Here is a 26,917-nt window from a genome sequence, read left to right on the forward strand (position 1 = left end):
ACTTCACTTGGAAAGTGACCCAGGACCAGGATCAAACCCGGATCCTCAGCGCCCTGAGGCAGTAATGCTAACCAGTGTGCCACCGTGCTAGCCATGTGTTTTGGAAATTCAAGGGCAGGGTTAGTGTTTTGGAATTAGGTAATAATAAATGCATCTAGGGCGGCACGGCTGCGCAGTGGTTAGCACTGCTGCCTCACGACACCTGGCCCGGGTCACCGTCCGAGAATATTTGCACATTCTCCCCATGTCTATGTGAGTCTCACCCCCACAACCCAAAAAGATGTGAAGGGTAGGTGAATTGGCCACGCTAAATTGCCTCTTAATGGGAAAAAAGAATTGACTGCTCCAAATTTATATTTTAAAAATGATAAATGCACCCCACTAGATAAATGCATATCAACATTATTTTAACATAGACATTGCCCGGGATTTGTTTGTGCTTCTGGCAGTACAGTGATGGATTCCTTGATGGAGTTCACAGCCTACCCTTTCTGGTTATCGCACTTTGCTGTCTTCATTCAACAGATTTTGCCTCTACTCTGGTGGGTTTAAACCTGTGCTTCTGTCCGGGTAAGAAAGGACGAGGGCAGAGAATCAGAAGATGGGACCAATCCTGCCCTTTGATAATGTGGGGCTGGAGAGGACAGCATAGCTTTTTCTTCAATCACAATTAAGAAGTATATCAGAGATAGAAAGCAGCAGGATTTGTTATTCAGAAGGGTTTTCTGGGTGGTATAAACACATTTAGGTAAGGGACATTAACAATAGGATATGAATACTTTTATACACCAACATTTATTGAACACTGCAAGTCAGAAATAGTGTAGGCCAGACGCCGGTTGAAGTTTATTTAATATTAACTTTGTAATGTGTCTGTCGGACCTAACCTGGAAAAAAAAACCTCACTGCAAGTTTCAGTTTATCAGTCTCAATAAAAGTAACAAAGTAAAACTAATTTGTAAATAATATGGACAAATACTCTCAGCATTTGGGTAAAGCTGCTGAAACACAATTTATGACATTTGGCAGTGAAAAGTCACTTTGGCAAGTTTATTATTGATGCTTGTTTAATGTGAATTTCAGGAGGCTGCTGAGTATGATCGGCTCCTCCAGCTTTTCTATAGTTAAAACCTCATTGTGCTGATGTGTAAAACTGAAGATTGTGAAAACGTTGATCTTTCTGCCACTGCATCTAATTTGATCCTTTCATGATTTGTGAGGGAAATTAGATTTTAAAAAGCTCTTTCTTGAGTCCACTCATTTAAGATTTGGAGCGCTGTTACTTTCTTCCCAAAGGTATCACAATACATTTTTTTACCTGACTTGCTGTCCTCTCTTTCATTTTTATTTGAACAATGAAAGAAGCTGCTCGGGATTTTGCACATTCATAACTCATTTTCTGTCCATATCACAGATTATTAATACTGAAGTGGAGTAATGAGGCTTGCCTGCTGTAACAAGGTTCCCACTTATATCTGAACTCTTTCCTATATAGCGACGCATGGCTTTCAAAGTGGGGAAGGTGATAAACACCAGGGAAAGCAAATCAAAGATCGAGATTGATTTATGTGACATATCTGAGTTGCTCTGTTCAACTGTTTCAACAACCAGTCATACAGATCAGCTTCATATACAGTAAATTAAATTGAAATTACACCGTGTTGGGTGGAAAATTGCTCAGTTAATCTACTCCTTAAAAATGAAATTTGATTTTTTTTTCCCCCACGTGAACTGCCTTCTGATTTTTTTTCTCACACCTGGCTGATTTTTGACTGTATATGCAATAGGATGTTGAGCTTTTTTCCTCTCCATTTTTATGTGTTAAATTTTATGCACACTGGAAAGATGGGCTCAGCACAATGTTATGAATCCCTTTAGAGATTGATCGCGTTTAAAAAGAAATTCAACCTTCCAGTTAATAGCTGAAAAGAATGAGACAACGATATTTCATGTTTTAAGATTTTACTGTGACAAATGGCTGAAAACGCTACTACCTAAACACTATTTTTCTGGGCAATATATACTTCAAACTGCTGAAAATATTGTTTCCAGTTTATGCTTTTCCTACATCTTATTCTCTACAGAATCATATCACTTGCACCATCCAATGGATTCATGTTTCCCCCTCATTTCATCGAGGTAGTAACTTAATTTTTATTATTGTCACAAGTACTCTCAAATTAACACTGCAATGAAGTTACTGCAAATATCCCTAGTCGCCACACTCAGGCGCCTGTTCGGGTACGCTGAGGGAGAATTCAGAATGTCCAAATGACCTGACAGCACATCTTTTGGGACTTGTGGGAGGAAACTGGCGCACCCGGAGGAAATCCACGCAAACATGGGGAACGCGCAGGCTCCGCACAGACAGTGACCCAAGCCTGGAATCAAACCTGTGACGCTGGCGCTGTGAAGCAACAGTGCTAACCTTGTGCTACCATGTCGCCCTGAACATACTTAAAGAAAAGCAAAGTACTGCCGATGCTGGAAATCAGAATAAAAACCAAAAAAGCTGAATAAACTCAGCAGGTCTGGCAGCATCAGTGGAGATAGAAACAGAGTTAATGCTTCAAGTCAACATGACCCTTCTGCAGACCCTTCTGTAGAAGGATCAAGTGGTCATGAAACGGTCACCCTGTTCCTCACTCACAGATGTTGCCAGACCTGCTGTGTTTATCCAGTATTTTCCCTCTGAAGATAATTCCTCAGTTTTCCAAGGGTTTCCCAATCCACTGCCATCAGTAAAGCCCACTCAGATGATTCTTCTCCCCATCCGGGCCACACCAGGTCGAATCTCCTGGATTCCATAAATGGCGGCAGAATGTGTCTTTTTGTCTAGACCATCTCCTTCCACATCCAACTTCACTAGCTCACAAAGAATCTGCAGCTTCTTCTCTCTGCTGACCATTCCACTGTTGTTCTTTTCCTTCATCCCTTTCTTTACTTCTGCACTAAAAGCTTGGGAGCCAGCAAGTTTATTTTCTGTTCGCCAAGTTACCCTTATTCTTTCTTCCCAACTGTGAGAGATTCACACCTTGCTCAGCTGGTCCTTTGACTAAGCCAGTTACATGATCTGCCCATTTTAACATAAATTTAAAGACATAGTCCAAAACTAGGTCCTCTCTTGGAGGACATGGTCATTGTCTGGCACTTGTGTGGCACAAATGTAAATTGCTACTTGTCAGCCCAAGCCTGACTGTAGTCCAGGTCTTGCTGCATTTGGATATGAACTGATTCTAAGGAGTTGCAAATGGTGCTGAACATCGTGCCTTCGACTACGAACATCTCCACTTCTAACCTTATGATGGAAGGGAGGTCACTGATGAAGCGGCAGAAGATGGTTGGGCCTAGGACACTACCCTGAGGAATTACTGCAGTGATGTCCTGGAGCTGAGATGATTGACCTCCAACCATGACAACCATCTTCCTTTGTGCCAGGTATGAATCCAACCAGTGGAGAGTTTTCCTCTGATTCCCATTGACTCCAGTTTTGCGAGGGATCCTTGATGCCATACTCAGTCAAATGCTGCCTTGATGTCAAGAGCAGTCACTCTCATATCACCTCTGGCATTCAGCTTTTTTGTCCATGTTTGACCCAAGGCTGTAATGAGGTAAGGAGCTGAGTTACCCTGGCAGAACCCAAACTGAGTGTCCATGAGCAGGTTATTGCTGAGTAAGTGCCGCTTGATAGCACTGTTAATGACTCCTTTCATCACTTTGATGACGATGGAGAGTAGACTGATACTTGGCTGGGTTGGGTTTGTCCTGTTTCTTGTGTACAGGACACATATGGACAATTTTCCACTTTTCCGGGTGGATACCAGTGTTATAGCTGTACTGAACAGGGGCAGCATGGTGGCCTAGTGGTTAGCACAGCTGCCTTACGGCGCTGAGGTCCCAGGTTCGATCCCGGCTCTGGGACACTGTCCGTGTGGAGTTTTCACATTCTCCCCGTGTCTGCGTGGGTTTCGCCCCCACAACCCAAAAATGTGCAGAGTAGGTGGATTGGCCACACTAAATTGCCCCTTAATTGGAAAAAATAATTGGGTAATCTAAATTTATTAAAAAAAAAAAATAGCTGTACTGAACAGCTTAGCTCGGGGTGCGGCAAGTTCTAGAATACATGTTTTCAGTACTATTGTCTGAATATTTTCAGGGCCCATAGCCTTTGCAGTATCCAGTGCCTTTAGCTGGTTCTTGATATCACATGGAGTGAATCGTACTGGCTGAAGACCGACGTCTGTGATGCTGGGGACCTCTGGAGGCGATCGTGATGGATCATCCACTCGGCACTTCTGGCTGAAGATTGTTGCGAATGCCTCAGCCTTGCCTTTTGCACAGATGGTGCTTGGTTCCTCCATCATCGAGGATGGCGATAATTGTGGAGCCTCATCCTCCAGGGAGTTGTTTAAGTTTGTCTATCACCATTCATGGCTGGATGTGCAAGACTGCAGAGTTAGATCTGGTGCGTTTGTTCTGGAAACACTTTGGTCTCTCTATTATTTGCTGCTTATGATGTTTGGCAGGCAAGTAGTCCTGCGTTGTAGCTTCGCCAGGTTGACACCTCATATTTTGGTATGCCTGGCGCTGCTCCTGGCATGCTCTCTGCACTCTTCATTGAATCTGGTCTGGCCTTCATGTCACTACAGTTCCACAGCAATGTGGATGATTCTTAAACATCCTCTGAAATGGCCTAGCAAACCATTCAGTTGAAGGGCAATTGGGATGGCAATGAATGCTGGCCCAGCCAGAGACACCCACATCCTAAGAATGAATAAATGAAAGGTCCATTACGTCAGAGTCAATGGGTGCAATATACCGGCCTCCCCTGGAATTCCCAATGTCTGTTACACCTTGCAAGATCTAACCAGATTTTGTGGTCTGTCTCTCATGTGTAAGTGAGTTTAGGAACCCACTTAGCCATGCTGACGCTGGATCGATCGGCCAACTGGCATCTATCAGCCTCACCGAGGAGATCCCAGCCGGGCGCCGTTCAGCACTGGTCTCCACAAATGGGGACCAGGCGGAACTGTACCTGGAGGGCAGCCTCCAGGCCAGGTGCCAGCCTGTCACTGCCAAGATGTCCAGATGGGCACCACCAGGGTGCCAGGATGGCAGTGCAAAGGTGCCAAGCTGGCATTGTGCCTATGCTGGGGATTGGGCCTGGGGGTGTACTGTCTATTTGAGATAGGGCATTGTGGGGGTCCGGGTGTTGCATTGGGGATTTGAGAGATCAAGGCACCATTTAAAAATGACGTCCAGATCTCTTCATGCACTGAGGAGCTCTACTCTTCGGAGTTCCTCAGTGCAGGAAATGATGCTTAGTGCGGCCTCGGAGGGCATTCCTTGCTGGCCCATGGAAACAAGATAGAGTGCAGCTAGATAGCGGGTCCATTACAAGTGCCGGAAACGACCCCGCTAATCCTGCACAGAACGGATTATGTTTTGTTTAGATTGCGCCCTGTGTATACTAGAATAATTGCTGTATTCATTAAAAAGCAGACATAAGGAACAGAGCCCATTGAGTCTGATTCATTTCAACTGGGGCCTTTTCTTGGCAGATCTAAAGTTTGTTTTCTCTGAAGCCGATGCACAAAAATTGTGAGTAAAGAAAGACATCCGTATATCAGAATAAATTGTAACGTATTCTTCCTCTTCCTGAACCCTCCCCATTCCACCCTGCACTTTAATAACTAATATCACCCAGTCTGCCCTACTTGTGATACCAGATCCACAGCAAAGTGGTTGACTTTTAAGTGTCCTCTAAAATGGCGGAGCAAGCCGGATGAGCAATAAACGCTGCCCCAGCCAGCGACGCCCATATCCCCTAAATTAATTTTTTTTAATTACAACTAACTGACAATTGATTCAAACCTCTCCGACCCATCACTGTAACAGCAAATGATAAGTTTGATATTTGTAGCAAAATAATAAATATATTCTTCATACTTTCAGCTTTAGTATGTACTCCAATTTCGCAATAAATAGAAGATAATAACTTGCATCTATCCAATACGTGCATGTCAATCTAAAAATCTAGCGAAAGCTTTCTAACAAATTCAAAACAAAGCTGACTTGATCCACAAAAACTGACAGCATAAATCACCCTGGAATTATAGACCTTGATACTTCCTGGGCGAGGAGTGAGACTGAAATTGAAGTGGGACATGGATTTGTTCAAAATTAATCTTCTGATGTACCCATCACTGTGTTTCCAGGGGAAATACCTGAAGTGCCAAAGTACAATTTGCAGCAGTGATGATTTAGAAATAGCTGAAAGACATTCGAGTGTTGACGATCTGACATTTATTTTTCGGTGGAATACATCTTTGATTCAGCATTGGTGTCTTTTCCATCACTTTGGAGCCCACAGCATTTCTGGATAGATTACAGATCTAATAAATATGAAAATAAAAATAATTGTACAGAGTCCACTAGAAGCTTACAGGTTCCAATCCTTTTCCTGTAGATAATCTCAGGTGAATCCTGTTAATTTGTACACTGATACTTTTTTGAACACTGATCTACCATAATCCCATGGTGGTGCGTTCTGCATTAAGGGTACAAAGTCGAGTTGAGGCCACAAGCAGATAAGTCATGAACTTGTTAAATGGCGGAATAGGCTTGTGGAGCCAAAGAGCTGACTCATACTCCTAATATGCATGTTCGTATGTATTAGTTGAGAAAAAGAATCACCAAAGCTCTATTTTATGGGTGGCACAGTAGCACAGTGGTTAGCACTGTTGCTTCACAGTGCTAGGATCCCAGGTTCGATTCCAGGCTTGGGTCACTGTCTGTGCTGAGTCTGCATGTTCTCCTTGTGTCTGTGTGGGCTTCCTCCGGGTGCTCCAGTTTCCTCCCACAAGACCCGAAAGATGCGCTTTCAGGTAATTTGGACATTCTGAATTCTCCCTCAGTGTACCCGAACAGTCACCGGAATATAGCCACTAGGGACCTTTCTCAGTAACATCATGTTAATGTAAGCCCACTTGTGACAATAAAGATTATTATTATATTATAAGAATTGGACATTCTGAATTCTCCCTCAGTATACCCTAACAGGTGCCGGAATGTGGCGGCTAGGGGATTTTCACAGTAACCACTTTGCAGTGTTAATGTAAGCCTACTTGTGACAATAAAGATTATTATTGTTATTATTCATTGGGTAAGCCTCAGCATGGAATACTTTGCACTGCTAATTCTCAGCATGAATTGAATTATTTTCCCTGCGTGTAGAATATCGTTGACACAATCAGTAAAAATGTAATTTTGCAGTATTAGCTCATCCTGATGCAAAGAAGCCGTGTTGTGTCTCCTTCGTCAACAACTGGTGCAATTATTCAACATTTTTCTTTACATGAAACAAACATTTGGAAAATGAATGGAATTCTTGAATCCAGCTGTTGTTCCAGATAGTTGTTTGCACCACACATGGCTAACTGATCACATACAATAAGCAGTTTGGGTTTACATCTTACACGAAACACTGTTCATTAAAAGCTGAGTTACTTGGAAACGTTTGATCCTTACTGTAAACCTCATTTTACTTCACAGAAAGTGGACTAGTTTTCTACAATTCCCATTGAAACTGAGTTACATATCCCGAGTTTGGTGTTGGTAATCGCTGCAGTGCTTAAATCTCCCTGTGTTGGAAAACAAGTCATACGTTCTACTTCCTAATCGCTATCTGACCTGCCAGTCTCAAAAATTATTTTCCCATCTCTTCACAATACCCTTGTCTGAAAGACTTCGGCAATGTTCTTTTTGTGTTTATCATTCTCTCAATTTAGAAAACAACAGTACAGACAATGGTTTGTTGCACAGAAATGTTTTCTGAGGTTCTGAGCAATTACAGCAGCAGTTGCCAACAAACTGGGAATTCATTGTTTGACTTCAATTCAAATAAAACACTTGATTAAGAACATAATTTATGCTGAAGTGTGGATATTATAATATTTGCAATATAAATCACAACACAAATATCTAAACATCTCTCAAATATTGATAGTGGTATTTTATTTGCTTTTCAAACTTCTATAATATTTTAAGTAAGTGTTAATGTTTAAAATGAATAGACACTAACTTTTAGCGTTCTTTTTTAACCATAGAGCACAGATGATATATTGGTCGCCTCTGCTGAATGTCCTAGCGATGATGAGGACATTGATGAATGTGAGCCAAGCTCAGGTGGGTTAGGTGAGTCCATTTTTATTACCCTTTCTTGGTGTTTTCGTGATTTTATGTTTGCATGTTACATATGGAAGGGGTTTCATTATTTGGTCACTGAAGGTATTAAAGGATTTGTTGTTGGTCATTAGATGTTACGTAGGCAGCTGAAGGGCTGACTGAGTGATGTCCTAAAGTGAAGACAGTAATGTGGCTCCTTCAGTCAATCAAGCTGATCCAGCACCTATGGCATCGCTTTCTGAGCCCATGAGTTGGAGGTAGAGCTCAACATGGTGGATTTAAATGTCTATTTACTTTGCAAGCGGCGCTTGTTTAAATGGCACATTACAGCAAACAATCTACAGGGACTATTTGAAGGGAGTTTCGATGAAATAGCAAACAAAAACTTTTGACTAAAACTGCAGCCACTTCTCACAACAAAGGCAGAGTTCGCTCTTCAGTAAAATTGAGTGATTGAGTGATGGTTAAATTGATTTTTTCTCTCGAAAATTACAGTGAGTGGAGTGCACTTGCATACGGATTAGGCATGCAAAATCAATCCTAATTACTTTCAGCAGTGCAGTCTCCAGGACTGATTGACAGGTTATTAACCAATCATCTCCTTTCCAGCTGGGAATATTGGTGTCACAGCCAAATGTATGTTAATATATTCAAACACACAGCTATGTAACATTCAGGGATGGGTAGGCATAAACACATCGTTATATTCATGAATAGAGTTGGAATACATAACTCAATACATTCAAATACACATATCTTGAGCGTCAAGCATATATGTAGACATTCTGAGACTTATACAAGCATTCAGACAAACCGTTACCTTTTAAGCAGATATACAAATGCATTCAAACGTTCAAAGATATGTCTAAGGACCCATTTTGTGTCCACACACATATTGAGATGCATCAACAGACTGGGCTTACTCCCCACATTCAGACAGGTTCACACATCAACAATTAAAAATGAGCGAACATACCATGCACTTTGCGTGGCCAAAGCAGACAGTAACAGCAACAAACTTTCCCATTGCTCTTAGTGCATATTTGATTAGAAACACAGGTCAGTGTAGAGATTACTGTATACTTTCTGTATATATTTATGTAAATCTGTAACTGGGGACATTTCCATTGCTGCTTGACCTTCATTGAGTGATTTATAGTCACTCAGTAGAAAGTTTTCAGCAAACATGTCAAATCTTCTGGTCCCTTGGGCTGATCTGTCAGGGACACAATCACACTGTCACATTAAATCTGCAGCAAAGAGGACATTTTCCTATCAGTCTAAATTATTGTTCACATCCTTTAACCTGCTACATTCTCCCAAAGATGCCCTTTTAAAAATGCCCTTTTTAAAAAGTGCCAACACTTAGTTTGCCCAACTCTCGTAGCATGCTTAATTTCACAGCCAAATAGTTAGGCATGCACTTACATTCCTTTTGCCTATCCCAATGCCACTTTTAATCATGATTCCATAAAGTTTGCACCTGTACCCATGAGCAGTAGATTTTCTCCACAGGAAAGCACTTAACTACCCTCAGCTGAGATTGGGCAATTACTTCAAGGGTCAAGGAGCTGTATCCTATCACCCTGTGACTTAGCATTGGCACAATCTACTGTGTCATTAGACAACCATGAATGTCATTTTTTTTCAGCTTTGTGAGCTTGGTTGGAAATAAATGGAACAAATAAGACTGTTGGGATAAAGTTTGTGTTGGGAATAGCAAACTATGGGTAACCAGCAACCCTTTATATACCATGTCCAACACTTACTTCAATTTGAATATAAATGAATAGTGGGCAGGGTGTAAAATGGGCTGTCGATTCACTATCACTGCCCCCAAGACTACTATTATTTGTCACTGCTTTATGCAAACATTAGGGCACAGAAGGAGGCCATTCAACCATTGGGTTCATGCCAGTTCCTTGTCAAGCAGTCCTGTCATTCCAATTTCCTCACTCGATCTCCGTGGACTTGCAAATTTATCTTTCTCAAGAGCTCATCTGATTTCCTTTTGAAATCATTATCCGTCTCTGCTTCCATCACCCTCAGAGGCAGAGGGTTTCAGGTAATTAGCACTCGGTGCATAAAAATGTTCTTCCTCACTTCAATCATGCATTTCTTGCTTGCCCAAATCCATAAATTTGTGTTCCCTAGCCCTTGTACCATCGACTAACGGGAACAGCTTTTCTTTGGGTGGTTTTCCAGCCCCCATTGGCATGTTTTCCGAAGGTGGCTTGCCATTGGCCGCTGGTGGGATCTCCCAGTCTGCCGATGCCTATGGAGTTTTCCATGGCTCGCTGCCAGGGAACCTGCCACAGGGGTTCGTCATTAGCGGGACCGGAACGTTTCGCCAGTGGGAAAGGCCGGAAAATCCCACCCTACATTATCTAAACTTGTCTAAATCTTGTATACCGGTCATTCATCACCCCACAATCTCCTTTGCTCCAAGAAGGAAAATTCCTAGTTGCTCCAACCAAACCTTCTGACTAAAATCCCTCATACTTGGAACTATTCTGGAAAATCCTCTCTGGGTCACCTCAAGAACTCCCACATCCTTCCTGAAGTGTGGTTACAAGAACGGGACGGAAAACTCTTGTTGTGGCTTAACCAAAGTTTTAGAAAGGTTCCGCATAACTTTCTTGCTTTTGTACTCAATACCTTTTATTTGTGAAGCCCAAAATCCCAGATGCTTTGCTAACTACTCTCAACATCAAGAATTTGCATACGGACCTCAAGATGCTCTGATCCTCCACATTCTTTAGAAACATGCCATTCAATCTATATTGTATCTCCACACCCTTCATCCACAGGGGTGGCACCAGGAATTTGGGCGGGAATCTGGAATCAGGTCCTGTCTGCCTTTTTAAAAAGTCCATGGAGTCTATATTAAAATCTATTTACATATAGTCATTTGGTAATACAGGACTTAAGTATTGCTGGAAAAATAGACTTTTTTCATGCCTTGGATTTGTATTCTTACAAAATATCCTGATTAGTGCAAAATGAAAAGCTTCAACAAAAATTGCCTCTTTCTTCAGCAATATTTACCTATGTAAATATTTGAATATTGGAATACAGAATGAAATTTAAAATTTGCTCAGGCTATCAAGCTTAAAGATATGGAAAACAATGAGGATGGTTCAAATCAATTGCAAAAGGTGATGGGCAAGCAGAATGGCAGACAAGTGACAGATGGAATTTAACATAAAAAGGTGAGCTGATATATTTTGGCTCATTGCCGGTACCCTACACTCACACCCTGACCAGTCCCATTGCGGTTGTAGGCATTTCCCAGTCCCCTGCAATGTTTGTGGAATTGGGTCAACTTCTTATGGACCTCTGGTTCACGGTCCCTCAGAGGTATTATGAACCATAGTCTGGACTCAGAAACCTTCTGAAAGATAAATTCGAAAGGCCTTACCCATGCTTCCCTCCACTGGTCTTCATATTCTCCATACTTATCCATGCCCCTCCACCCACCCCCAATTGTCCCCCAACCATTCAAATCTATGCACAGCCCCAATTGGCCCTCATAGCGTCTATGGCAAGTCAAAGCACATCCATGCCCATTCACCCAGTATGCACCAAACCACCAAACCCTGTAGTAAAAATGACAAAAGTTTTTGAAAAGCGCTTCATAACTTTCTTTAAAAAGTCTGCTGTTACTACAACCCTATAAAAGTTTCAATTAACTAGGCTTCAATCTTGGACATAATGAGGAAGGAAAACCAACCAATGTTTACACTCTGATGGCTATCTTGTGGTAGTTGCTGGTAAATGCAGGTGAGGGGGAGAATAATGTTCACATGATCTAATAAGGCAGTATTTTCATCCTGGTAGTGGGGCGAAGGACAGCGGTGAACAGATGTGAATTTTTGTGCTGTCGGCTGGCATGCCAGTTTGTCAGCACCAGCCCTCCCCTAGGCCATTCATTTGGAGGCCATACTGAAGATGGAAGGGCTACTGCCTGCAAGCAGCGGGTAGCCAATTCAGGTCAGCAAAAGGCCAAATTAGGTCAATTATAAAAAGGTGACTGAAATTTTCCGGTCAACCCTAAAAGGGTTAGTGCTCCTGGTAGGTTCTGAGGTCCTTCGATACTGACCACAACTGCAGCTACAGGTCTTCCAGTTGGGGATTTCCTCTATGGTGGCTCAACATCTGTAGTAATTGGTATTTTGGATTTTGTTACAGTTTGCTGAGGAGTTATTTCGCGATGGAAGTCTCCCCCCCTTCCATGCCAGGGGGCCTTCGATATGCCTTCCATCTTTGACAGCAGTCCACCATCCTTTTCCTGATGGCGAGTATGCCTTTTGGCCACTAATTGGCCAATGAAGGCAAAACTAGGTTTCCCACTTCACCCTAATGATGGGTTCCTGACCCAAAATGCAAAACCTTGTCTCAACAATCTAATTCAAATCTGAAAATTAGCTATTAGAAGCAAAAGCTGCAGAGCAACTAGTAATTGAAATCATACAGGAATTAATCCATCAGGAAAGGAGGTCAAAGATAGGAGCAACAAAATTGAATTGGGGGACGCGGTCATTTTTAAAACTGTAAGAAGCAATAAATTGACTCATTAAGTTACCTTTTATTGCACACAGACCAATCAAGGCACTGTAACAATGTATGTCAGCCCATATGATGGATCCAGAGTACAACCTTGAAAAATAAAACAATTATCGAATAATCTAAAGCAAGAGAAAAAATGTCAAGTGACACAACTGTAAGATAAAGACACAATGAAAACCACAGCACAAAATGCAATCTTATTCAGTGCCGCATCCCTTTGTGTCACAGTTTCAGGAATTTGCAAAAACGCAGATTCCAAACCTCTGACGCTAATTGCTTGCCTGTCAAAAACAAAATATTTGTTGTGATTTTGAGAAATGTTTACTAACCATTTCATCTCAGCTTGTAGCAGCATAGCTCCATTTCACTTTCTCCTTCTGCATCAGTCTTTGTCACGTTATCGTCACTTCTGCTTGTCAAGTGCAGACAATGACCCAGTGGCCCTACTTAATACATGTAGATAGATGCAATAACATTGGGCCTAATCCTCGACTTGCTGTCATCGTTTCAATGTTAAAATGGTCATTTATTGTTCTTTGTGCATACATGCTATAACTCTCCCTTTTTCCATATCCTCGTAAATATGCTTGCAGTCATCTTGACATCTATTTCAATCATTTACATGCCATCATAAAAGTGTTTCCATGTTGGAAGTGTGCCATTTGCTTTATTGATAAAGACTGACATATAGTTGTCCAGGGCCATTATCTGTAACAGGATTAGACTGCGTGTATTTCAGGAACCCTTACCACAACTGAAGTGTAGTGTCCATGTGGCCTAACCACCAATTGTTTAAGGATTGCTTGCTGCTCCCTGGCTCCATGGCAGTCCCAATCACTACAGTCAGACTCTGCTCAAATATCTCCCTGACCTAGCTGCCTCCACCCACTTGCAAATGCCTGTCACCCCCGATTGCAAACCATCCTCCTCTATCCCCCGAGGATCTTGCTGAGGGTCAATGGTGGAGGCATATCATCCGTGGGCATTTCAACAAAATTTAATTCTGTTTTGACGACAAACAACTGGGGACATGCAGTAGGTGTCTACACCACATTGATCTAATGTAAACATAGTCTAAATGTGGCTCAGACCTACCACTTCACCAATCAATCTCTGTTTCACCAATTCCACTGTCCCATAACCTTCACTTTTGAAAATATTGCCAATACAGATTCTTGGAGTGTGTCACACTATGATGCAATGTTAATTATAAAATTGTCGGGATGTACTTCACTAATCTTGCAGAGTTAACAGGTTTTTAGGCACACATACAACTCCCACAGACTGATCTGGAGAATGCATTGTAAGTTGTAATGTGCTATATCACCACATTGCTAACCCCATCCCATTTATTTTAAATGATTCAGTTGTATTAATTGTGAGATAAGTTTTCTTTTGTTTGTATTCACACATCAAATTTAAAATTTCCTTTGCATAAATTTTAAAAATGGTGGGCAAATATTCTGGTTGTACACTTACTTGCATATGATCTGAGACTTTGCACCATACAATTGGAGAGAAATCTAAAGAATAAAAAAGTGCAGGTGCTGAAAATCATAAACAAAAATAATGCTAAAAACTGTTAGCAGGTCAGGAAGTATCTATGGAAAGAACAGAAGGATCTGTACCCGAAACCTGAACCTGTTTGTGTGTCCACTGATGCTGCCTGACTTGCAGCATTGTTTTGTTTTTGTTACGGGATACTGTAGGTGAACGAACAGCTTGGAAAGTTAGTATTTAATCGAAAACTCTAAAAATATGATGTCAAAGTAAAAGCAAGCTCTTCCCAATAAGATTACAGAACAGTAGCGCACATCCATTTTCATGAATTCAGAGCAGATTACATCAACAGTCACTCAGCATTGACAGCCTGTTATGTCTGCAGCTGGAGGTATACAACCCATGTGTCAGCTGCATGCTGCTGTCTCTAAAATTTAACTGTCTATAAAATATAGCTGAAAGGAGCCTGGGATAACATGAACTGGCAGGTCGCAACATTCCCGCCCCTCCTAAAGTGCCACAGTGATGGGTATTACACCAACTCAAATACCCAATCAACTCCCTGTGCTCCCCCCACCTTTTTCAAGCTAAATGCTGGGGAAGTAATAACCTTGATCCAACCAGCCAATAACAGCATCTAATGTGCAGAGTTTTGTCTGACCATCAGTGTAGGTGTCTATAAATATTTATTAATTGGCATTGCATGTATTTTAGTGTGACCTGATAAGGCATGTTGATTTTGTGCAAATCAACAAAATTCATGGGAGGGGTGGAACAACTTGTTGAAGTAGCTGGTGGCCTCAGTTTTCTTGTTGTTTTGTGCTTTGTCTGTCTCCTCTATTGGGAGAGGAGCTTCACTGCGCCATTTTGCTTCTCTTTTATTGATAGTAAATCAGGAGTTAGTGTTTGTAAGTGCACTGAACTGTGTTATAAAAGCTGAGAGCCAGAGGGAAAATATGGGGAACTGGCTTTATTTGCTTGCATATTCATCAGCCTTGTCCCAAAGACAGGTGTGTAGACCCACGTTTTTATGAATCTATGATGCCATGTTCTGGAGTTGTGTGTCCTGTGGCATACAGATTCTAACACCTAGTTGTCTACATTAGTTAATGTAAATACACATTTAAACCCACAGCGTTACCAGTATTTTAAAAATTCTTTAATAACATATAAAAATAGTTGGATTAATGACTTCATTAAGGAAATAATAATTTTTTAAAAATACTTTAATTAAACTTGATACGTATAACAGCAATGAACTCGACAACTCAAACGAAGAAATCTTCCAAAAGCAGAAAAGATATACTTTGAAAAAAAAATGCTTGCAGCATTTGTACAATAGTTTTAGTCTGGTTAAAGCTAGCCATAACCAAATGTTTCATTTTGAATTTATTCCATTCTAACTGAGTTTCAAAGCACTGATGGATAAAATGGAAGGACTGATGTGCAACCATCTCAGACTGCCCGCTAACGTCAACATCACTGATGTATCAGATCACTGTTTTTTTCTGCCACCTTAAAATGAGTTGCGGTATCTCATGATGGGAGGATGTTCCATTCTAGACTGCACTGCAAATCTGTCTGAAAGTAATTTCTGCAGCTGCTAGCTGTTTGAAATGAAATGATAAATTCTTAGATGACAGAGACTATCATATTTAAAATTCACACAGAGCGCTGGCTTGTCTCCCAGCAATGCTTTCATTTTACTTAGATAGCTGATTGGCCGCAGACCTTAGATTCAGACTGTTGCAGTGCCACACAAACAGAAACTTTCCTGTGAGGTATTAACAAAATGGAGTAATTGAAATACATTTTTTTCATTGTTGCAACTGGATACAACAATTGTAGCATTTCAAGTTGACTGATATGAGCCGTCTGAAATATAACTTAATGAATCTTTCCTTTCAAGCTGAAGTTTGTTCAAATATTAAAAGTTTTGCTTCAGCTATTTCAAAATGTTAATGTATTGCTTTCAAATTAAACAACACAGAATATAAAGTGACAGTGATATAAGCATGTGACAAAACTGGTTAAGCCAGTGTAGCTGTGTGCAGTTATTCAAACAAGATCACAAACTCCAGATAGTCATTTAATAAAACAAAATGAATAGAGTCCAGTGTATCATCTACCAAAGGAAGTATTATTCCCAAAATCAACATGCTATATCCAGCAAATTATCATTCGGCTCACCAGTAATCTGCCCTCTTCCTTTTCCTATATTTGAGTATAACAATAAGGTTTTTTGTTCATCAGTAAAAAATCGATTATTTCCATCTCAAATACTTGATGCAACATGTCCACATGATAATGCTGTAACGCTGAATAAGGGACCTTTCTCAATGCCCTCTTAAACTATTCTTTCATCCGTGGGGGGAAATACAATGGGCTAAAAATACTTCTTCCTCTAATGAAATCCTGCAATGTAACATCCCATCATTAACATATTCAGCCTGCAACCAGTAATTTGTAAAATTATAATATGTCTGACTCATTCTGGATATATTAATTAGTCTAATTCAGTGTTTTTGAAAACTAATTAAACAGAGTCTAATTGTATAACAGACACGAGCTACATTATGTTGTAAAACTGTTAGCTCTACCTTTTAGTTCCATTAAATTGCTTTGCAGATGGCATCAACCTAGTTTTATATTTGCCCTGCTGGCTTTGTTATTGTTCTATTTTAAAGGATAAAGTTTCAGTTAAGTGTCATGCAGTCCAATTCACCTGTGGTGATAAACATTTGTATGAAGTACATATTGGTCTGGTGTCTTGTTATTCTTGATCCTGTTCAGCATAATTGTGAAGACCTTCTCTGAAACCTTTCAGGAGTGGCACCATGGTTAGCACTGCTTTTAAAACATTTTTAAAAAAATTAGACGACCCAATTCTTTTATTTCCAATTAAGGTGCAATTTAGCGTGGCCAATTCACCTACCCTGCACATCTTTCATTTTTAATCTTTATTATTGTCACAAGTAGGCTTATATTAACACTTCAATTAAGTTATTGTGAAAATCCCCTAGTTGCCACAGTCCAGTGCCTGTTCGGGTACACTGAGGGAGAATTCAGAATGTCCAATTCACCTAACTAGCATGTCTTTCGGGAATTGTGGGACGAAACCGGAGCACCCGGAGGAAACCCACACAGACACAGGGAGAACGTGCAGTCTCCGACAGACAGTGACCCAAGTGGGAATTGGACCTGGGACCGTGGCACTGTGAAGCAACATTGCTAACCATTGTGCTACCAGCTGTGAGAGTCACATTGTGGTTATCACTGCTGCCTCACAATGCCAGGGACACAGGTTAAATTCCCATCTTGGGAGACTGTCTATGTGGAGTTTGCATGTTCTCCCCGTGTCTGCAGGGTTTCCTCTGGGTGCTCCGGTTTCCTCCCACAATTCAAAGATGTGCAGGTTAGGTGGATTGGCTGTGTTAAAATTGCCCTTAGTGTCCATGGATGCGCAGGTCAGGTGGGGTTACGGGGACGGGCCTAGGTAGGGGTGCTCATTCAGAAGGTCGGTGCAAACCCGATGGGCCAAATGGCCTCCTTCAGCATTGTTGGGATTCTATGAGTACTTCAGTTTCTTTGAGTACTTCCTCTGTCTTCCCACACAACCCAGTAAATTCAGAATGCCCATGGCTGTCTCCATAGGTACAAAATTGATAAATTAATCCAATATATCCATATTTGTCAAAACATTTTTATTCTTTTAGTGTATGAGAAATACTCATCTAATACAACGTCTATATTGGAGTGGATGATCAGATTCTGTTTTATAATTGAATTGTATATTCAAATGTCACATTTAGAATATGTTTTAGTTGTCACCATGATCTGCGAACAAAACCGCCTTCTTTCCCAACAAAATGGAAAATTGGTTTCATGATATTTCAAAAAAATTGAGTTTGGTCATCTCAGACACAGAACAACTTTATAAAGTTACTGGGCTGGATTCTCCATTCCTGAGGTTAAGTGCCGGCGCGAATGGAGAATCTGCGCGAGGTTCAGGACAGGAAAATCAACGCGAACATCCTCACCGATTCCAGTGCCGGTGTGGGGCTCGCACTGGTACCGCGAGAAATGCCTGGGGATCGTGCCGAAAGTGGCTGAAGAATGGCAGAGTCCTGGGCCGCGCATGCGCAGGGCTGACGACCTGCACCGGTCGCGCCGTAAAACGGTCCGGCCGTGCTTGAAGCCTAACCCGCCAAGTCTGACCCCACAGCCCATGCCTTGGCCACTCCCCACCAGTCCTCCCAGCCCCAGCAGAAGCCCCCCCACCGATCCCAGACCACACGTGGCCCGCGCCGTCAGGATCTCGGCCCATCGGGGCGGAGCATCATGGGTGTGCCGGCTAATGATGCGCCAGTGGCATTGCAACAGCGCGTGCCGTGCGTCACTATGACACCAGTTTGGAGGGGATGGAGAATGGCGGACTGGCGTCAAACCAGCGCCAGGCCCGATTCCGGCATCGGAATCCATTCTCCGCCCGATCGGCGATCACGATTTAGGCATCGGGCGACGGAGAATCCAGCACACTATTTTTTAATAATACCAAATGGCAAATTTTAAGCCATTGCTGCAGTTCTGAACTTAATTGTATCATGTATGATATTAATTTACAAAAATCCTGGAAATAAATTCATCCAAGGTCTTCCTTGCAGTAAGTGTTTGCCCTTTGGCATGTCATTTCAGATCTCAACTTAATCAGAGATTATTATTGTTATTGTAACCTAGTTCTTACAGCATGAAGAGGTGTCACACCCACATCTTTCTGTGAGGACATACCTTCTATTACGAAGCTACAAAGGATCAATACATTTGCACAAATTCGGGAAATCTGTTGAGTAAGAACATTCTATAGAATTAAATATTATTTTGAATTATTTGCCTGTGTTGGCAAACAATAATGAATTGTAATTGAAGATAACACCTGTTAAAAGATAACCCTGGTATATGGCAGCCTGGTCTAATATTTTTTGCCCGAATCAAGGTGTCCAATTATACAGCTCATTGGTGCAAAACAAATTTGGAACAGGAGAAAGACTAGAAAATTAAACCCACTGGTACAGCTCGAGAATGTTCTTCTCCATACCTGCAACTCAGGAGACTAAACCACTTCCTCAATTCACAATTCTAGAAGCACGATTTATAAATTCCAGTATCACTGCTCACCAAATCACATGGTAAAAAAACACTTCCTTGTTTCATCATATAAATCTGCCATTTATTGTTATCTGCTGCATGATGTCAGCTCATACAAAGCAATACTTAATCTTCAGTTTCAATCCACTTCCTATACAGTGTACTTCATGGTACAGATGAATTGAGAGATGGACCTGATGTTGATCCGATTGAAGGTCATTCTCTTTCACTCTTTGAGTCATATACTACCATATAATTCACGGTGCAAGAGGAACTAAGCTACTAAATATTACATTAAAAAATCTGTGAATATTTGAGAGTCGGGAAGATTCCCAACTCTGCAAAGCCGACTCAGGAGCAAGTGCCCCGGAACTTCAGATTTTCATTCTCAGGGGATGAGTGCTAACTGGTGTCATCCTGCCCTCCTTCCCTATGCCACATCCAACCAGACCACCATTTATCCTAATAACCTCCATGTCAGTTATGCATACCTACCCAGAACCATGGCCCTTTATAATCCCCTATTCCAACTTAGTGCCAATGCATGCCTCACACCCACTACTCTCTGTCCTTACACCTCCATGCCAACTTACCTGGTATCCACCATGGACAGTCATTGGGAGCCAAGAGGGTTGAAACGAAATACCTTTCCAAATGCCTGTTACAGACTCCCAACATTAGAAAAAACACTTTCATTCATGAAAACATTAAATATATTTAAATTATTTCAAGTACTTACTCCGTTATAAACACAAACATTTTCTTCAAATACTTAATCCTCTTTGAAAACAAACATTTGCATTCATTGCCCACATCAAAGACTTTAAAGCCAGTTGGATGTGATAATCAAACTGTGAATTTACAGGCCCCCCACTGTGCAAATGATAAATTGTGCAATCAGCCAAGCAGCACTAATTGTATAAAACTAACCCTCAGGTCAATGTCAACAGTCAGCTAGTGAAGTTGTAAGCAGTCCGGCAGGCTGTTTTCTTTTCAGAAATTTAAAGAGTTTCAGAATTTAAATGACTCGACAGCTTGACTGTTCCACTGAGCTTATTGACTTTTTAGGCATATTCATGTCTGCACTTAACAACCTAAAAGGGCATCTGACCTCTACCAAAGGGCATCATAGCTTTCCCAAAGAGGCCTCTGGCCTGTCCAAAGGACACCTTACCACTCCCAAAAGGGTACCCGACCTTTCTGAATAACTCTAGCAGCTTTAGACCTTTTCTTCAAATATATAAAATCCACAAATTGTGTTTTGGACACCCCCAGTTACAAAAATTGTACCTGTTTGAAGGCAGCAGCACTTTTCTGTATGTATGTGCCTCCTTGGACCAAGGATGTGTATACTGCAACTCAGCCATTGATGGAAATGGTGGGTGTCTGGTTTGGGGGTAAGGCTTGCAGAATCAGGACTCGAGTTCTGGGCCTTAGCTCAGGCCCAAAGTCCATCCGGTTTTACGAAAATTCGGGCTCTTGTGTTTAAATCTTTGCATGGCCTGTATCTTCCCTATCTCTGAAACTTTCTTTAGCTTACAATATCCCCTGAATTATTTGATTCATCATTGAATGATGTGCCTTCAGCTCCCATGATCCCATTGCCTAGAATTCTTCTCTGAAACACTTTGCCTCTCCCTTCCTCTCCACCTTAATGGCTCTTCTTAAATTTCACCAATTTGGCCAATCTTTTGGTCACCCCTCCAAATATCGGCACATATATTGGTTCAGCATCCACTTTCTTCTTTCCTTGGTGCAATTTTCTATGTTCTCTGAATACAAATCATTGCTTCAGTTTGCAAAAGATAAACATAGAGCCAATCTAAACACAATTTTATATTTATTTACAATGGGCAAAATTCTATTGGTTGTGGCCAGGCACCAATGACGGGCCCAGAAATTGGGGGGGCGGGAGGGGTTACATTTTCCAGCTGTGCAGCCAAAGGGATGAACGTCCGCCTTCAAGAACCAGAAGGTTGGCAGCCCAGCAGCACAAGGAAGCAGTAACTAGTGGCAGGACTGCACACAGCAAAGAGGACACCACGAGAGCAAACCACATTCACAACCAAGTAAGTGGGGCCGGGGTACATCATGGCCTGTCAGATATGGCCCCAGCAAGGAAGAGGGGAAGTGTTAGTGATGACAGAGGAGGGAAGTTGCCGTGGAGATGTCCATTATCACTGGAGTGCCACTTAGTGGGCAATTGAGGGCTCGCTGCAGAGCCAGCAGGGAGGCTGCCATGTTCACCAATTGGTATGTCCATATGGCACAGGGCTTACCTAACATTGGTGAAATGCCAGCGATAACAAAAGGCCCTTAAATTGCCACTTAAGTGGCTTGGTTGGCCTTTGGGTGGGAGGTTCACCTTCCTCCATTCCCCTTGCTGGCAAAATGCCATGGTAACAGAAAGGCAAGGGACACTTCATCTCTCCCATGACTTGCCATCTTATGGGCCATCATGCTTCCTCACCAATTCCTAGAAGGCTGGTAAAATCCAGCCCTAGGTTACACATTACAAAAATGCATCTCCTAAACCAACCAACACAATTGTAGTCTGTGTCTATATATAGAGGACTCAAGTGAATGCCCCACGAATGCCCATCACTTGCGTAAAATGAAACATACTAATATGTAAGTAACCAACTTAAAATTAATATATAGTGTAATGAACTGGGCAGAATCATTGAAATTTAATGTAGCTATTTTACCCTTCTCCCAAATCCAGATTGACTTAACCTTTTGGCAATCTTCAAAGATTTGTAAAGATTTTAATTAATTTTAAGTGTCTACACCCTCATCCAAGAATAAAAAGAAATCCAGATAAAGGAAAGCATGAAAATCTGTGAAGTTTTTGTACAGAACCCATTCTCTTCAACAGAGAACAGAACTGCACATCTCTTCTAGAGTCAGACCCTAAAAGTCAAAGTTCACCTGCCATATTCACATACTTATCTCATTCAGATGTAAATATCTGGTGCCCCATTTGCACCACACCTATGTTCTGTCTGTTATGCTCTCGAGGCAGGCAGCGACATCCTACATTAATGTTGCAATGAACAGGAATCAGTTCCACTTCATTCTCACCTTGGTGAACTTGCTGTTCAGGTTGTATGAGCTCCCACTGAAAGGCAGGTGTGAGGTTCATTGAAATGAAGGCATTTATGTCCTTTATGTTCTCCCAATGTGCTATATATCAAGTCCAAGCCATGCTTAGGAAAGTATGTTCAATGCTCCTAAAGTTGGAGTGCTCAGGTGGATGGCCAGTAAAAGGGCGCAGGATGGTAAGGAAATTGGCATTTCAGCCTGCCTTACTTTTCATTGTTTCACTCACTCCAGGCATTTTTTAGTCCCCGGTCCAAAGATACTTTCCACTTCCCCCCCTCCTTGACATTCAAGACCCATTGGATTTTTCTTGAAATTATAGTATTTCAGGCTATATTTACACTGCCTCCACACTTTTGCATGTTGAAGTTAGCTGACTGCAATTTACGGCAATGCCAGCAACTATGACCTCAATGTGGTAAGTGGTCTATTTTGGGTCCTGTCTCTAGATTCCACATAAATCTCCTCCATTAATTCTTTACTTCATTAAGCCTGAACAAACATTTCTGTGTACTCTATGGTATGCCTGAATCAGCCAATTCAACTTTCAGAAGTAACGTTCCTTCCAAATTGATTTCAGTCGATAAACGAATAAATGCCCTTTATTTTTCTAATTGAACACATTAGAGACCGGATTAGCAATTTGTAAAAGTTTTACTTTTAAATATATATAAAATACATTCATTCTGAAACAATTGGCAGAATTCTACAGGCCCATGCCAGTGGGTTGGCAGTTGGGTGGGCAGGTAAAATTCCCCAGGAGGCCTTCCCACCTGCTGCGACTTGCCTGCAATTTTGTGGGAGAAAATCTTGGTGAGCAAGGCCTCAGGTAGCCCACCCACCTTTGTCGCAGTTGAGATCTTTAAGTGGGCAATCAATGGCTACTAAAGAGCTACTTCGCACCTAGTCGCAATTCTGAGGCTGGCAGGAAGGAGGTTACTCTGCCCAGCCTCAGACAGGACAGGGGGGTGCACTCCCCTGTTCCAGGGGAGGGGGCCTGAATGCTCCAGGTACTCTCTATCCCTGGCCTTTCCAATCTCCCACTAGCCACCACCCGCACCTCTCCTGAGGTCTTCCCTCCCTCCACTCTAAGACCCCTGCATCCATCTGGTCCTGCTTTTCCCAGCACACATAAGGATTGCATATAGTCTCAGCAGTAACCATCACTGTTTGTGGTGCTGCTGGGATTGCAAAGCTGCCGGCCTGTCAGATTGCTGGAAATTCTCTGAGGCAGGACTTACTCTTGAATAAAGGGTGGTCGTCCTGCCTCCAACCAGTTAACGCTCCACAGAGTATACATGGGTGTGTAGCAGTGAATATCGGCAGCCTTTGTGGTGGCGGGGCAGGAAATTCCACCATCTGACAAATCCTGCCCAGCATTAAAGAAAATGAAATAAATGTATTGGCTGGATCAAATCACCCGACTGCTGTGAAATATCATACTCCCTGCTTTTAATCTTGACAAGCAGAAAGCTCTCCTTTGAAATTTGAAAGTATACTATCTGATTTCTGACATCTACAAGAGTGATGACCCATAGAGATCGCTCTCCATTAGTCAGACTCCTACTGTGTATAGAATTGATCCTTTTTTTTTAATACTAAACAGCCAAGAGTGTCCAAAGATAGGTACTACATCAGTGTGCTAAGCACTGTTCGAGATTATTAGCCTCCTGTTTCTCCCTAAATCCGAGAATGTAGCTGAAAAGGATGAAAAGTTGAATCAATTTTTCCCAAGCTTCGAATCCAAGATATTTTGCATCCAATTTAGCACTCAGCTAACTGAACTGACCTGGCAATGTGCTGATTTTTCCGGCTTCTGTATATTGAAATAAAGTGTCTTAGTGTGTGCTCAGCTAGCCACCAGGTTATGCTATGCAGGATCTCTGAAGTCAACATATTACTACTGTGCTTGACTTTGCACTGTGCCAGTAAGTAAACACTCAGTGATTATGCCTGATTCCAATAGAGATTGTTACAGCAGTAGGTTTGGGGCATTGTGCACCATAAAAGGAACTGTAAATACTGAAACTGAACAAGTCAATCAATAAATGAAACAGAAAACAAGGCCAAGGTTCTTCAGAGATGGACTATCCATCATAATAAACAGTCCCATCCAAATTGCTACCTTTCTCTTTCAGCCACTGACTGCCCAATGCACTTACAGCACTTTTGTATCTATTTCAAGTATTTCAAATGCTCATATCGAACGATGGACACTGTTAATGCACTGGGTTCTATTTTATTCTCTGGTTTCAGTTGACACCTTACATCTCGAGAGATATGAGTGATTTACTGTTGTCAAGTGAACCCCTAGTTTGAAGTCTAGCTCAATTACTTGAACCAATGAAAGTGGTATCAAATTTACTTTGAAGCTTTTGTGCCATTGCAAAATATAATTTAAAAAATCAGAGGGGGATATAATTAGGCAATTACATTATAATCTAAAAGAGAGCAGGAGATTCCATGAAGTTTTCAGAGGTCGGCTTGTTGCTGATCCAAAGAGAAATAGAATTAACACAAAGGTAAATGTAGCCTGGCAATGGACATTTCTGTACTTAGATTAAAAATCCCACTTCATATATTTTTGCTTTATTTCACTGGGTAGGCAAAATTGAGGTATCCAATCAAAGTAAGGATGTTTATACATTTGCCTACAGGAACAAAGTGGTTAACAGAGAGCCACATTATTAAACACAAACTTAACTAATGTTGTTACAATTTTGATGGCCAGGGGCTGGATTCTCTGCCGTGTGCTGCTGGTAGCGGAGTTCCTGATGCGGGGGAGAATCCAGCATCGGGGGAATAAACATGATTGGCGCTGGCAGGTGGAGCGGGGGGTGACCCAGAAAAATGCAGGTTGGGGGGGGGGGGTGAATTGCGCTGCAAGGTGGGGAGGTGGGTGGCTGAATTGCATTACCTGGAGGAGGCAGAGCTGCGGGACTTCGCTTTTGGGCCACCCGCTCAAAATGGTGGCCTGATAGTGGGATTCCCTAGGAAATCCCAGGCAAACCACGCCATGCCAAAATTTGCATAGCTAAGGATTGGGACTCGCTTCCTGATTTGCACTCTGAGAGGGTGAGCAAATCAGGTGCAATTCAGCTCCGGTGGAAGAACACAGTTTCCCAAACAGAAAACCCTGCCCCAGATTTCAAATATACTGCTTAAGATATTGGTATAAGGAGGAACCATAAAAATGGTTGCAGACCAAGATGCTGAGAGAAGTAATATTCCAGATGAAGAGAGAGTGATCACATGTGGTGTTACAGTTTCAGTGTTAATTTATTTCTTTGGCTTAAGTACATTTTTAATTTTAATGTCATGTCAATCTTCCTTGGAAATGTTTTACAAAGATTTATAGGGTGGTACGGTGGCGCAGTGGTTAGCAATGCTGCCTCAGGGCTCTGAGGACCCCAGTTTGATCCCAGCCCAGGTCACTGTCCATGTGGAGTTTGCAAATTCACCCCGTGTCTGCATTGGTCTCAGCCCCACAACACAAAAGTTGTGCAGGGTAGGTGAATTGGCCATGCTAAATTTCCCGTTAATTGGAAAAAAAGAATTGGGTGCACTAAATAAAAGAAAAGACCAATTTACCAGGTTTAGATGACTACAGGCGGCCCTGTACCAGAATGCATCGACAGGCATTTACTTCCAATATTTTTGTTTCAATGCAACATATTTGAAAGTGTTGCACTAACCCAGTCACTTCCCTCTTGGTCCATCCAGTTTTTTGGACTACATTCCGGGGACCTTTCAACTTTGATTTCTGACCCTTGCTGAGTTAATTGATCTCAGGCAGGACAGTCAGAGCAGTGTGGCAACTGGAAACATGTTGGAAATGCTCAGCAGGCCTGACACCTACTGCACCTGTGGAGAGAGAAAGAATTCATGTTTCAGGTTGTGACCTATTATTACTGACCTGAAACGTTGACTCTATTTCTCGCCCCACAGATGCTGCCAAACCTGCTGTGTATATCTGGCATTTTCTGTTTTTTATTTCAGATTTCCAACATCTGCAATATTTTGCTTTTGCATTTCCTTTTCTTTTTACGGGGCTCCTTCCAGCAACTAGCTAACTTTCACACTATCCATTCTTTATCAAATGTCCCAAGCCGGAGGTGCATGACAACTGAGGAAAGGATTAGTCAAACTCCTAGAAGTTACAATTACTTTCTGGGCCAGCACCTCGGATGAGATGTCAGAGGGCTGTTGATAAATGAGATGCCTCTGCTAATTCTGTTTTACCTATTTTGTTGATCCAAGTGCCCCCCCCCCCCACCCCCCCAACTAAAGCACCTGAAAAACTTGTGAGAAAAAACTCAATGCAAGTAATTCCATTCTGCTGCTCTGTTAGATATACTTGTTCCTTAAAAGTGAACAACATTCATTTCCTCCCCCCTAATGAACTCGTTCAAAA

The 26,917-nt window shown here is 41.9% G+C and overlaps 1 protein-coding gene across 50 annotated transcripts in view; it reads left to right on the forward strand.

Moving 5' to 3' along the window:
• The window catches only part of nrxn1a (neurexin 1a), a 2,342,145-nt gene that overhangs the window by 2,306,382 nt on the left and 8,846 nt on the right, over positions 1 to 26,917 (forward strand). For 39 of the 50 annotated variants that reach the window (XM_038810283.1, XM_038810313.1, XM_038810330.1 and 36 more), the window contains one exon: positions 8,109 to 8,196. In XM_038810283.1, the coding sequence (XP_038666211.1) occupies positions 8,109 to 8,196 (88 nt within the window). The remainder of the gene's footprint in view (positions 1 to 8,108; positions 8,197 to 26,917) is intronic. The other 11 variants (XM_038810497.1, XM_038810476.1, XM_038810339.1 and 8 more) reach the window with 1 other exon arrangement.

The sequence above is a fragment of the Scyliorhinus canicula genome, chromosome 1, assembly GCF_902713615.1.
Source record: "Scyliorhinus canicula chromosome 1, sScyCan1.1, whole genome shotgun sequence".
NCBI classification, from domain to species: domain Eukaryota; kingdom Metazoa; phylum Chordata; class Chondrichthyes; order Carcharhiniformes; family Scyliorhinidae; genus Scyliorhinus; species Scyliorhinus canicula.